This window comes from Scaptodrosophila lebanonensis, unplaced genomic scaffold, assembly GCF_003285725.1.
Source record: "Scaptodrosophila lebanonensis strain 11010-0011.00,11010-0021.00 unplaced genomic scaffold, SlebRS2 tig00000053-arrow-pilon, whole genome shotgun sequence".
NCBI lineage: Eukaryota > Metazoa > Arthropoda > Insecta > Diptera > Drosophilidae > Scaptodrosophila > Scaptodrosophila lebanonensis.
In genome coordinates this window covers 10,109,038-10,123,981 of record NW_022060548.1, presented here as the reverse complement: position 1 = coordinate 10,123,981, position 14,944 = coordinate 10,109,038, and the positions used below count along the sequence as shown (strand labels likewise).

General features: G+C 37.3%; 1 protein-coding gene across 11 annotated transcripts in view; it reads left to right on the top strand.

Annotated features, from left to right (window-relative positions):
• Window positions 1-14,944, top strand: part of LOC115623431 (low-density lipoprotein receptor-like) — a 72,779-nt gene that overhangs the window by 46,292 nt on the left and 11,543 nt on the right. For 6 of the 11 annotated variants that reach the window (XM_030517765.1, XM_030517763.1, XM_030517762.1 and 3 more), the window contains 6 exons: window positions 5,264-5,386; window positions 6,041-6,267; window positions 9,288-10,688; window positions 10,756-10,954; window positions 11,247-11,342; window positions 13,129-13,755. In XM_030517765.1, the coding sequence (XP_030373625.1) occupies window positions 5,264-5,386; window positions 6,041-6,267; window positions 9,288-10,688; window positions 10,756-10,954; window positions 11,247-11,342; window positions 13,129-13,755 (2,673 nt within the window). The remainder of the gene's footprint in view (window positions 1-5,263; window positions 5,387-6,040; window positions 6,268-9,287; window positions 10,689-10,755; window positions 10,955-11,246; window positions 11,343-13,128; window positions 13,756-14,944) is intronic. The other 5 variants (XM_030517764.1, XM_030517771.1, XM_030517770.1 and 2 more) reach the window with 4 other exon arrangements.

The following is a 14,944-nucleotide window of genomic DNA, read 5'->3' as shown; positions in this document are numbered from 1 at the left end:
AATTAAATGGAATTTTCTAAAAATATATTTAAATTAAACGGAATGTGCCTCAGATTATTACAAAAATGCTTCACTGTTTATTAAAGCCGCACTAAATTTATAGAGCTAGTAACAAAGTTATAAGCAAATGTATTCCTAGAGGCATATTTTAGTGTTAAATCGAATTGCGAACATTTTTATCAGCAGTGGAGTTAATTTCAAAATATTTTGAGTTAGTTAAGAAGCAGACTATATTATTTCTGGCAATGCCAAATCCTTTTATGCTCTCTAATAAAATCTGTGTAGTTCTTTTTTTATTTCTCCGCTACTTATTTTTCACTACCTACTCAACTACTGTCTTTTTTAGAACGCATTTACTTAAAACAACAAGCTCTGTGCTTGCTCTTGTTTCTTGGAATCTGACCTAGTCGTTATACACCTAGTCTTTTAGAGCAATGCCCATCCATCCATCTCTCCATCCACAAGCTGGCACCTTCCCGAGAATGCTATCAAATATTTATGTGCGAGGAAGTTGGCATTTGAAAAACTTTTCATTATTAGATTTCATTTAGCACTTTCGTTCGTACTTTTCCGCTAACACACTCGCACACAACACAGCAAATAGACAGATACAGATACAGAGTGAGAGAGAGAGAGAGAGAGGGAGGAAATGCTATTTTTTATATTGACAAACTTTGCTTTGAAACTCTTTTTTCGCTCCGACATGAGACATCAAACTTCATTGGCTTTGTGTTGTTTGAAGTGAAGGATATATTTACAGCAGAGTAGAGCTCTGCACGTCTTGTACATAAACTAAAAGCATTTTAAATAAAATTAAAATCAAATTGCAAGCATGGCAGCAACGATGAAGTAGCCCAGTTGGCAGCAGATAACAAGAAAATTCTATTGAATACAATACAAAGTTATGGTGCGGATGTGTGGGTGCTGTGCTGGGAGCCAGCCATTGCCATTGTAAATGGCAAATTGATTTTGCAACACACACACACCCACACCCACACACACATACATACACACGCACACTGAACAACAATATATAAGTATAAAAGCAAGTAAAACCAACGAGGCATTCAGACAGTTGGCCAGGCTAAGCACAAGTGACATTTCATTTTCAAGCGTGTAGCAGTTGTTGGTTGCCTCTTACTGTTACCAGTTTTACGAGCACTCCCCCAGCCCCCAGCGCTCAGCCCCCACCCACAACGCCCTATCCAGCGCCCAGCAGCACACTGAAGGCATAGTTGCGTGCTCAGCGGCCAGCTAAATTGAAAAAGGAAGTCCTAGAAGCGCTGCAAATTTTATGAAGTCATAAAACGCGGCGTATACGCAATATTTACAGAAAAATATCATAATAAAGGAAATCTACAGGGCATATAATTAAAATTTGATGCTGCACACACACAGGCACATTAAGTGTGTGCCCACTACACACACACACACACAAACACACACACACGTGCGCGCTTAATAAATTCCAATTTGAGGCATATCACGCATACGACGCGTTGCACATGCAAAGCTCCAAATACACGTACATATGTGTGTGTACATACACATATAATAAATTAATTTATTTGCGCCAACACAAAAATGCCAAAAATTTGTGCATGGCGAGGTGTTGCGTGTATAACGGTAAACAAACAACCGCTTAACCGACTTTGGATGTCTGCCACTGTACTCGTGTACTCATGTGTGTGTGTGTGTGTGTCGGTTTGGGTTTGGGAAAAAGCGCGTTCAAACAAATGTGTGTGCGTGCGTGTGAGTGTGTGTGTGTGTATTTGGGTGTGCATGCGTTTGTTTTTATTGCACAGCGATAAGCGCACACAAAATGGCCAACAAAAATGAAGCGAAGACAACACACACAGACACACTTTTGCACACAGCAGGAATTACATAATCTTATCAACAAAATCAAGCATGGCGGTAGCATCAGTGGCGACCACTGTGGCAGCAAACCATAATGGCGGCTGCGCTAACAACAACATAAACAAAAATAAAACGCCTACACTGACACGCCGGTATTTGCATGCTCTTTGAAGCCTTAAGCGGCACAATACTCTATCAGGCTGATTTTGTAGATGTATAATAAAATTAGTGTAATACACCTATTTCTGTTTGTACACGGTAGCTTGGTTCCAGAAACAACCGTGTAAAAAAAAACATTGATCATATGCAGAATAAGTGATTGGTTCCTTATCTCTAAATAAAAAAAATATATGCAAATTTTAATTTTCAAACCGTGTTAAATCCAACCCGTGTAAAAAAAAGTCCGTGTAGAAACAGAATTAGATGTACAAGTATGTGTTAGAACGTAATATTTAAATGTAAAAAGTAATGAAAAAACTTATCTAGTATCACTTATGAAATAAGAGACATACAAGTAGAATGGTAACATGGGTTTTAAGAGAAAGAGGCTGTATCCGAAGTAAGGCCCTACTTACTGTAAAAATGCTATAAAGTGCAGGAATTGCTTAAAATAAAGTATTAATAAGACATTGTCGAATATTTTATGGTATCCCCTAACAGCCCCTGGCTTCATTTTATTTATTTATTATATGAGTGCTTCTAAAATCAATTCAACGCGTTTAAAAAAGACTTTTTTAAAAATTATTTTTACTATTTACAATAATTTAATTAAAACAACAACTAGAAATTTAGTCGTATTTAAATTTTAAATAATATTCATAATTTATGTAAATCTATTGACACGGTCAACAGGATGTGACTTCTTTAGCTTTTTTCCCTTTCTGTGCCATGTATTGAGCAGCCTGCTCATTGAGGACGTCATCAACTTTGTGCACTTCTACATAGGTCCTTTTCTATGTGGTTTAAAAAAGACTGGGATAGTGTATTATAATCTTTTTAGAATACAGAAGATACATTTGTGATAAACATACATTTCTTAGCCAGCGGAAGCGTCCTTGAAGAGTTTCAATTATTATTAACAAATTTTAGAAAAGAACAAGCAAGCAGTGGAAAACGCCAACATACTTTCATTAAGGTATATAATCAATTTTCATTCCTAATTTCATCAGAAAGCCATCGACAGATTGAAAATTAATCCTAGAAACTACTTTGTACAATTCTGCAGGGCGATCTTTGAAATTATTAATTTGTCATTTTTATCTGAGAGGTTTTGTCTGTTAAGTACCGGAGCGCAAAAGAGTAAGATCTAATAAACGAATTCATGTAGAGATGAGGCGACTCTGTGGGGAATGAATACAATAACTTCAGCCTTAAACATGTTTATTTGCAAGTAAAATAACTCAACAACTTTGCAGCTGGCTCTTTTCGATCTGTTGCTGATTTTTCTAGAAACAAATAATAGCTCAGTGATTATGTAGCTGGGCACAATAGAAAAAACAGGGTCGCAGTGCCTTATCCTTACTTTTTTGTTAGAATTGTAGAGTCTACCATTAATATTTATAATAATAGGGGAACTGATTTTCATCAAATACAATTGTCTTTTCAATTGTTTCTCCTTTTCTTTAGTAGTGCCGCCAAGCTGATATCGAAATATATACGCTCCATTTCATTTGCTATTTGCTGGCACATAAAAAGAGGACATTCAGCGACAGAGAAAAAAAGGCAGCATACTAATAGGCATTAAGGGTTAGACACAAGCGTTGCTGTACTTCTATACATATGTATATGTGATTGCCTGTGTATGTGTGCGTGTGTGTTTGTGTGTGTTGGAGGTTTCAGCTTACTTTAATGCCCGAGCCGGCTGTGTTTTGTGGCACTTGAAGCACCCTGCTGCGCCAACTTCAATGAAAGTTTTAGGCACAAGACGCTGCTGCTAACCAATCCTCGGCAAGTGCAGGGGTGTTGGTTTGTTTGTATGCGTGAGTATATGTGCGATAATTGCTTTAATGTGCGTGTATGTTCGAATGTAAGTAGTATGGGTGTGGATGTTGGTATGTGCATACGCATGTGTGCGTTTTAACTTTATGGAGTGTTGGCTGATAATGTCTTAATTACTGCCTAGATAAAATGGCGTTGCTCAGCCGGGCATGGTGTGTGTATGTGTGTATGATTATTTGTGTATGTTTGTGTGTAAGAACTATGTTTATTACATGCATGGCATGTGGCGCATTTTGACTGCTGCTGTTGCTTATAAACTTAATTACAGAGCTATATACATACACAACCGAAAAAGCTTTCATGGGCGCACAAACACAAAGCGCATTAAACCTAATGTGTTGCATACTTTACAGCGCCTTAACTGTTTAAATATTGACAGAAAATTGTATTATTATTATTTATGCCAAATATGTGGTTAAGTGAACGAATTTAAAGCCCAGTCTATTGTGCATTTTTATGAATTTAAATAATTTAGTTGGGATGAAAAATATTGTGTAGAAGTAGGCGTGGCAGAACACAAATTAAAGAAACAGCTTGTGTCGATGGCAGCCGGCTTATCCGTTCATTTGTCCGAATGTTTTACTGTATGAACGTCTATATCTTGTAGACCACAGCAGCTAGAGCTACCTAAACATGGCACATGGACGCGTTCTAATGATTTGCAAATAGAGTTTAATATATAAATATCACTTTTATCAAATCGTTGCACTATATCACTGCACTACCATAACCACCAGAAAAAGGTTTTAGCATATCGCAGCCCAATTTGATATTCTGACAATGCTTCGCTATATTCTGAAGTGCCCTTCATTTGCCGCTCTGTTCGAATGTATGAACATCTAGAACTATTAAACCATAACTGCTACGGACTTTAAACTTAATATGTAGAGCTATGCTATCTTTGTAAAGATTAAGTCTATCACGAATCATATATAGCATCAATATATTTCGTTACATCGCTGCCATGGGAACTATTGTTTAAAAAAACAGCTACAGTACTCTAACCAACTACTTTTTATTTAGGATGAGATTGTAACTATATTTGAAAGTTATCAATTTTTTTAAATGTCCGAATATAATTAATGATGGATGATGATAAAAAGCGCGTTTGACCAAAATATGCGCTCGTTTCTTAAACAAATGTAAGCAAATTAAGGTTTTTATGGATTCTCATTGTATTCTGAAGTTTAATTAGAATACATACGTGCGCTTCTGTTACAAATAATAAGATTTTACCAAACAAACATTGTATTTAGGAATTCTTAAGAAAGTGTCACCCTTTTTTTGGAATTCTTATCCAACGCTGATATAAAATTTTTTATGAAGAGCAAAGAGTGACCTTCAACCAATTATCTGACCAGCATATCATATTTCTCCAAAAACAATTTTATTTATTTTTTTACAGGAAGTCAAACCTGCTCGCCGGATTCTTTCGTCTGCAAGTCCGGCGAGGTTAAGTGTGTACCTTTAGCGTGGATGTGCGATCAGAGCAAAGACTGCTCCGATGGCTCCGATGAGGCCGCCTGCAGTAAGACATGAACATAAAAATTATACTCTTATCTTGCATCGCACTTGTACTTGCAACATTTGGTGTCGGATGCTTATCTTCTTTTTTCATTCTTTTACCTTTCTATGTCTCTGCTACAGAACTATGTTTTATATTTCTATGCATACTTGTCTTACCTGTACACAATGCACAAATATTTACAGCACAACAATTTTTTTGTTCTGTAGCTTAGCAAACACTACACACTGGTGCTCGTAACATGTTTTATGGCATTGTTGTTGTTGGTGCTGGTCTTCTTTATTGCAGCTCAACATCAAATCTCTCTCCCATGCCACCTCCCATATATGCTTCTTTTTGTATTTCAGTTTCTGTTTGTTTGCTGGCAATTTTTATTACGGTGTTGGTCTTAGTGTTAGTGTTGTTGTCAGTGTTGGTTTTCAACTGAGTTATGTTTCACATACTTTTGGTTTCATGGCTTTATTTATAAAACAGCTGAGAAGTGGCCTTGTCGCTGCTTTATGGCATACTTTAAACAACATTTTCATTTGTACTAAGTAAAGCTCTCATCCTCGCACCACATTCAACTTAAATGCACGCAAATCCTCCCAAAACTAAAAAAAAACAATCCTTCTTCACATTGCTAATATAATTAACTTTTGCTTGCCAATCGTGTAGACGACACCTGCCGTTCAGATGAGTTCACCTGCGGCAATGGCCGTTGCATACAGAAGCGTTGGGTGTGCGATCACGACCACGACTGCGGCGATGGCAGCGACGAGGAGGGCTGCCCCACCCGGGAGTGCCCCCCACTTAGTTCCTTCACATGCGCCACTGGCGCTTGCATCCCCAAGCGTTGGGTCTGCGACGGCGATCCGGATTGTTCCGATGGCAGCGATGAGCGCGTAAGTCATATCAATTATATTTCCACCCCAAAAAATCTTGAATCTCAACTGCAAGCCAAAATTTATAAAATGCCAAAATTGCATTCTAATAATGCGATCATTTCTAAATACCTCTCAGTAATTGTAGCTCTCTATTAATAAAAAAATAATTGAATTAAAAATACACGACTCCTGTGAAGAGACCTCCCAACCCAGCAATAACAGTTAGGGCCATAATTCAAATATTTAATTGTAATTAATTAAAGAACTATAACTATATTAAGATTTGATAACTTATCGTATGTCTCCGTGAGAGAAGATTCAATAAATAAATAAAACTTGAAAAAAAAAAAAATTAGAAATTAAGCAACTATTATTCGAAAAATGAAATCTTTCGAAGTTATGTAGCACCTACTAATTTTTCGAGTGATTTTAAAAACAACTAAAGATCATCTAGAGTTTAGTGTAGCACTCCTATATAAGTGTTAACATCATATATTCACAATAATAATGTCTAGGAAGAGCTTAAAACAATCGATTTATAAATTACAGTTTTGTTTTTATTTTTTAATATTTTTTATTTATTTAAAAATCAAAATATTTGAAATATTTTTGTTTCTAGGCATACAACTTACTTACAATTATCGAAGCTTTAACAAGCTTTTCATTTAGAGCTGTTAAATAATTTCTTTTAACTTCTGTTTGTCTCAGTTTTTATTTGTAATTAAATGATTACAATCATAATTTAAGTAATTTTTTTTTCAACTTAGCCGAGCATTGTGTCTTATCTCTATGCGGTAGTTGTTTTTAAAGATATACTCGTATATAATATAAATAGAGTAATATATGCATTTATTTAATTTGCTCTTATTGCACTATTCAGTGAAAGACTAAGCACACATAGAATTGGCAATAGTTGTAGTGAATGAGACTTAAGGGAACGATTATCTTTATTTTAAGCCAAAAGAAATGAAAAACTTAGTCGATATGATTTTCGTTTGCATTTTCTATTTCGTCCGCCATATTCGAATATTTACGTATAAACAGAAATATAGAAATATATATTGGAGCGCATAAAAGAAAATGAAATGTAGATATAAGCAAGTGGCTGGTGGGCAACACATCGCGCATAAATTATGCAAGATGCGCGCATTATTCAAAACTGCCGGCGACGGCGACGAGTTGAAGCAGCAGCAACAACAACAACAACTACTGTTCTATATAAACATTTATGTGCAGCATGCCGAAGCAGCTTTTGTTGTCAGCCAGCAACGCTTGAAATTGCATAGCGCCTGGCACTGAGCTAAGCAACACACACACACACACCAACACACACACACACAGACCAAGGCATAGAGACAGACAAAAAATGCGCAAAATTTTCAGGCAGCGCCCAAAAAAGTATGCAACAAAAATGTTGAAGCTCTGATGGCCAGCCGGCAATGTGCAGCTGTGTGTGTATATATGTGTGTGTATATGTGTGTGTGTATATATGTGTGTATGTGTGAGCTGAGCTGAGCTGCTATGCATATTTGCTGCCACTTAACAACAAGCCAAGTACTCGTAGCAGTTGTTGTTGCTATTGTTGTTGTGCTTGTTGTTGTATTTGTGCTCCGTGGCACTTTTATAGCAAACTTCCTTGCCAGGCTTCCTTTTTGACAACGTCCATGAGTTGCATTTTAAATAAAGTTGTGCGCAGACAGGCAATTTCATTGACTAAAGATGCTCTCCTTTATATACAGTAGATAACGCTTAAGCGGAATAAGGACAATGCAGACAAAGCGCCTCTATTCATCAATTCGTTCTCTCATTTGAGTGGAATTTGAAAAATACACTATAAATACTTATAGCTGAATTGGTTGCTAGGGGAATTGTGGATAACTTAAATAAATTTTATTAGTCACCATTTCATGCTGAGAGGTAGACGCTTTGTTCACTTTTTTACGCAAATCCTATATTCCAGATGTGCCAACCAGAGAATTGCTGCGGCTTGCAAACAAATTAGCTCGTTAACAAAACTTAGGCTTGCCCATGGAGATTAGCATTTTGTTTAACCTTTTAGCCAATTTATTTTATGTTACACACAAATAACTAGAGCTTGAACAGAATTAGATACTCGTGGTTATAGAAACATCATCTTTGAAGCAGGGACTATAAATAATAAATTTTTTTTTTTCTTTAAGAGAGAAAATCATTCAAAAAACGAGAATTATACGTATATCCTTCTTTTAGAATTATTTATGCATATTCACCATGATTTATAAATTATAATTTTTATTCGTTCTCCCACAATATAATGATTATTTTTTAGTTATACCTTAAAAGCCAACCAATATTTATTATTTTTCAGCAAAAAAAAAAAAAATAAAAAAATAATTTTTCTACTTCAAAGTTGTTTGAACAAGTTGTAATTTTGCCTTTTTCATAGGGAATAAGGATTAAATTTATTTATATGCCTAAACAATGAGCCAAGACAAACCTATAGTACAGTTTTGGGCATTCTTTAAAAAAATTTGGTTACAAGTAAATGAATTACGGCTGTAATGGCCAAAACCAGAGCCCAATTCACTTAAAACGTAATTTTCAACAAAAAAATTAAAAATTTTAAATTTTTTTTTTATTCTCTCACAACATAATGATAAATTTTGTGTTATACTTTACAATTCAACTCTTTTGAAATTGATAATTTTTAAATAACACATAATGATTAGAGTCCCTGCTTTGAAGCTCAATTAAATAAAGCTATAGTGCAGCATTGTAGTCGTATGAGACAGTGAAGATCTTAGGTTCTTTGCGTTAACAGAGCTCCCCAAATTTTAAACCAGTTCAATAGCTTTTTAGTTTTCAAACAACTTTTTATTTATTTATTTATGTGAACAAACATAATATATACAAATTATAAAATGAATTTTACAAGGTAGAAAAGCCTAAGAAGAACTAATCCGAAGGATTCTTGGCAGCCACTCTATTAAGTTGAGAGCCCTTAAGTATTCTCTAAATTAACATATATTTTGTATTCTATTTTTGTTTTATTTACGCAGAGTTGCGAGGAGTTGCCAAAAACAACGCCACCCTGCCTGCCGCACGAGTTCCAGTGCAAGGATCGCATCACATGTCTGCATTGGACCTGGCTTTGCGATGGCGAGGCCGACTGCCCCGATGCCGACGATGAGCTGCCCATGCATTGCAAGAATATAACGTGTCGTCCCGATCAGTTCCAGTGCGGCGACAGCAGCTGCATTGCCGGACATTTGACCTGCAATGGCGAAGAGGATTGTGCGGATGGCAGCGATGAGAGGCGTTGCATGTTTGCCGCCGAGGTGGCCACGTGTAATGCCACCACCCAGTTCGACTGCGGCGGTGGTCAGTGCATTCCGCTCTCGAAGGTGTGCGACAAACGCAAGGACTGCCCCGATGGCGAGGACGAGCCGGCGGGCAAGTGTGGCATCAATGAGTGCTCCACCAAAAATGGCGGCTGCATGCATCGTTGTGTGGATCAGCCAGTCGGTTATCGCTGTGAATGCAAAAACGGTTATCGATTGGCCGCCGATAGTCACACTTGTGTGGATGTGAACGAATGCGAACAGCCCGGAGTGTGCTCTCAACTCTGTGTGAACGAGGTGGGCGGATTCAAGTGCGAATGCGAAGCAGGCTATATGCGAGATCCGCGCAACCACACTCGCTGCAAAGCCACCGAAGGACACGCCTCCCTGCTCCTCGCCAGACGTCATGATATACGCAAGATAGCGCTGGACCACATGGAGATGACGTCTATAGTGAATAGCACGAAGTCGGCGACGGCATTGGACTTCGTTTTCCGCACCGGCATGATCTTCTGGAGCGATGTCACCACACAGAGCATATATAAGGCGCCCATCGACGAGGGCAACGAGAAGACTGTGGTGCTGAAGAAATCTTCAGTTACCTCCGATGGTCTGGCAGTGGATTGGATCTACAACCACGTCTACTTTACGGACACACACAAATGCACCATCGAGCTGACCAACTTCGATGGCAACATGGGAAAGGTGCTCATTGAGGACGAACTGGACATACCTCGCTCCATTGCTCTGGACCCCATTGAGGGCTGGATGTATTGGTCCGATTGGGGCGCCTCGCCACGCATCGAGCGCGCCGGCATGGATGGCTCGCATCGAACCACCATCATCAACTACGATGTGAAGTGGCCCAATGGCATTACCTTGGATTTGGTGCGAAAGCGCATCTATTGGGTGGATGGGAAACTGAATATTATATCATCGGCCAACTATGATGGCTCACAGCGTCGTCAGATTCTGTATTCGACGGAATATCTGCGACATCCCTTCTCCATTACCACCTTCGAGGATTATATCTATTGGAGCGACTGGGACAAGCAGACTGTGTTCAAGGCAAACAAATTTACGGGCGAAGGTGTGGAATCAATTACTGCCATGCACATGGTAAGATTAATTTGAAAGCTCCTTCAGCGACATGCCAACTCATGCCATATACCCTTCCCATTCGCAGCTACAACACCCTATGGTTATACACGTATATCATCCCTATCGCCAGCCCGACGGCATCAATCACTGCCAATCGGTGAATGGACATTGTTCGCATTTGTGTCTGCCGGCCCCGCGCATCAACGAGCGAAGTCCGCGCATCTCCTGCGCCTGCCCCACCGGCCTCAAACTCATGGCCGACGGCCTCATGTGTGTCGAGGATCGTAAGTAGCTTTGTTGTCATTGTTTTCCGACTTTTTTTTGTTGGTTTTTTGGTGCGGGCTTTAAAGCGCATTGTGTGATTTCATTCACGACCATCGCCCATGTTGTGGTTGTGGTTGCCATCGCCGCCGCCGCTTTCGCCGCTGCACTTGACGCCCATTAAAGCCCATAAAGGCCATATAAATTCCTTTTGTTTGTTGTTTTCAGTTTATTAAATTTTGTTTTTGCGTATTTTGTTTTTTTTTTTTTAATTTCATTTTCAACCAAATTTATTGTGTTTGTGTGTGTGCACAGTCACCACACGTCCCATTTTGCGGTCTCCACGCGTCAATTCCACGAACGCCTCCCCGAGACTACCTCAAGATGCGTCCACTGAAGCGCACATCGTCGGTATGAAACCTTAATATATATTTATTTTCTGGTGTACACTTTTTTCGTGTTCTGCTTCATTGGTGATGGGCCTTTTATGTGCATATGTATATTCGTTTATTTATGTTTCTCAAGCGTGGTCAAAGCAACAATTTAAAGGTTTTAACATTTAAACATAAAAATGTGCAACAATTGTGGACTGATTGGAGGCAATCCTTTGAAGATATTTGCATATTTCTGTCATAAACTAAATCTAAATAAAAAGACTCAATTATTGCATTATTTTATAGCAGATCTGCGTAGTAGAGGCCTGCACGAATTAGTTTTAAAACCGCAAACAATTAAAAATAACTTTCTAATAAAGAAGAATCATTAAAATTTCTCAAAAGAAAAGATAAATAAATTATAGTATAAATTCTCGATGCAGTTGAGAGAAAGTAAAGTATAGAGCTGTAAAAAAGTTAAATGTAATCGTTCCATGTAAGGGCAAGATAGTGATGAGAAGACTAAAGAGATTATTTAAATTTTCTTTGATTATTGCAAGAAAATTATGATCTTCATTCAATGTTTGTAATTAAAATTCCTTATATATTATTACTTTACTGCATTATTGATATTCCTTTAAAACATCTTTATTTTGGTGAGTAAAACATTGAATGATTCGCGCACTTCTCAATTAAATTAACGATTAAATTAATGTCATGTGAATGAATCAATTTATGATTCATTTTTTAATTCATTTGCTATTTAATTGATGCAACATTTTAATTAAAATATTATTTTAAACAGAACCAAATGAATAAATAGAAACAAAGTTATATAGCATCGGCTTTATTTTAGGAAAGAATATAACGATCATTCGAGCTAAGTATCAAAAGGATAATAAAAACTATTAATCGCTAAGTATCTTAAGTATTGAAAAAACGGCACTTTTTGTAGTCGAAAAGTTAACATCTCAATGCAGAATTATATATAATATTATAATTATATGGAAAATGGAATGATAATAGTAATGAATTCAATAACATTTTACAGACAATCATAATTAAACAACAAAATACAAATATGAGCCTGAATAGATTATAACAATGCAGAAGTATATTTCAAAATAATTCGTGCAGGTCTCGAGTGCAGCTAAACTTTTCTAATGCTTTACTTATTTTAAATTGTTTTATCTGCCTATGACCAGGTGTTGTTGCTTTACCCATACCTGAAATCCATTTAAAAAGTTACATTAAGGAAACAAATTACCTCCATACCTCAGCTTTTTATGTCGATTTGTGTGGCTTCCACAACTCTCCTCTCCTCTTCTCTGTTACTTTATGTTGTTTTATCATTCGCCTCGGGTGCACCAACAATTCATACTCTGTTATTTTTCCTTCACTTCCATACTTTTGCACTCTTTTACAAATGCTTCCTCATCAGCCTGCTCGTGCTCACTCACATCTACATGTCAAGTGTTACGTCCACAAATTATACTCAGTCACCTACTCGTCTATATATGTTTATATGTGAAGGCATACATACTGGTAGTACGTGTATATGTTTATTCACGTGCGATATGTAAATGCCGTTTCACCTCAAATGCGCTTGATTTTAATTTTGTCTGCCATTTTTCACGCCAATTTCTCGTGCACCGAACTTGTCATCATCATAAATCAACATCAATGATATCGACATAATCACTCAAAATGCACACACACACACACAAACACACACGTACTCAATACACAACCATGTTGTGGGACTGGGGTGCTGGAAATGTGTGAAATATACATACATATATAAATATCGGGACCACAAAAAGGAAGCAATGCTGACGTGTTTAATGGCAACAATGGCAGCAACGGATCTGATAGCGGCAGCAACGAAGCCGCAACAACGTCTGACGTCTCCACCCCCGCCACCCTGTTGGGTGTTAGTGAGCTTAAGCGACAACCCTACGACACTTATCCGGGCGAATTTCTGCATGCAATTTGCACGCAACTCTGTCAGCAAAGCAACGACGATGATGAACGGCTGACAGCAACATATCAGTCAACAAATCGCCACGAAATTAAATTGTACACAAGCGACAGCGACAACCAACACTATACCAACAACAACAACAGCAACAACAGCAACAACAGCAACGACGACAACTACAGTAGCAACACATCAAATAGTTTAACCAGAAATTCATCATCAGCATCAGCAGCCCCATCGCCATCGCCATCGCCATCACCATCACCATCATCATACACATTGCCCGGCTCTATTCAGGAGCAGCTCCTGCTGCTGACATCGGCAGAGCTATCGCCCAAGTTGGCCGCTAATTTGGCGCTGTCAGCAGCTCCTGCATCTGCATATCGCCAGGCAGTGGGCCTAAAACCAAAATATTTACATTGGTTGTGTCGCAAAATGAAATACGACCACCATGGGTGCCATGTAACAGGTTTGGGGCGTCCCACAAATATGCACAGAGCCCTGCCATACACTCAGCAAAATAAGTTGGCCGAAATCGCACTTCAATTTAGACAATAGCTCTTAAAATGCAAAAAGACAATTAGGCCCACTGGTGGGGAATATTTTGTTTTATTTCAATTAAATTCAATTAGAAGAATATTTTGATATTTCCTATTTTTCATATAACGCGCATTTCACGCTCGAAAACTTTTTTTTAAATTTTAAATGAATAAACATATTTGTTAAAATCAGCAAATATTTTCTACAAAGAAGTGCCATTTTGTTTTTTAATTAAATTAAATTGGAAAAATATTTTATAAAATCAGTTTTTCAAATTACGCAGATTTCATTTAGGGAAACTTTTTTCTTTAAATGTGAAATTAAATGAATCATATATTTGTTAAAATAGAAACATATTTTCTACAAAAAAGAAGTTTCACTTTTGAAAAAAAAGAATACTTTTTAATTGAGAACCTCCTGCTTTTTGAAGTCGTTTAAAAACAAGCCCACATTTGTTGAATATATTCCTAAGATTAAATGAAAATAGCAAAGTATTTCTTCAAATCAGGAAATATCTATCTTCTTTTTGCTCAAAATTTAAGTGCGATTTTCGAACATCAAAGAAGTTTAATTTTCTGAGTGTACATTTTTTTTCCATCGATAGAAAATGTGTGTTTGTTTGTTTGTGGTTATTGTCGTCGTCTCTCATATATGCTATTTATGTTCTAACATCCATATAATTAGAACAGTAAGCACTTGATATACTCCCCCCATCCCCCCACGTTTGTGCACGACTCTTAGTCTGCCAGTCAGTCAATCAACGATAAGTTGCCATGTCATTATTTTTAATAAACACACGCTCCAAGCATCCTCCTTCATGCGTTTAAAAGTACACTTTGATCAATTGAAATTAGAGCTTTTTGCATTTCCCTAACAACGAGTCCGGGAATGCTAAAGAAAGCGAGCATATTAAAAACATTTCTAAAGAGGGGAACAAAAACCCAATAGCTCAGACTTCTCACATACATACTATACTTACGAGTAGGTATTGATGTCAAACTGTGCGTGCACATTGGTTCTGATTTGTTAGTTAATTTAATAAAAAGAAAATCATAAAAACTATTCGAGTCGATAGTCATAATAACTGAACACGAATAATAATTCTTAATATTTTTTCT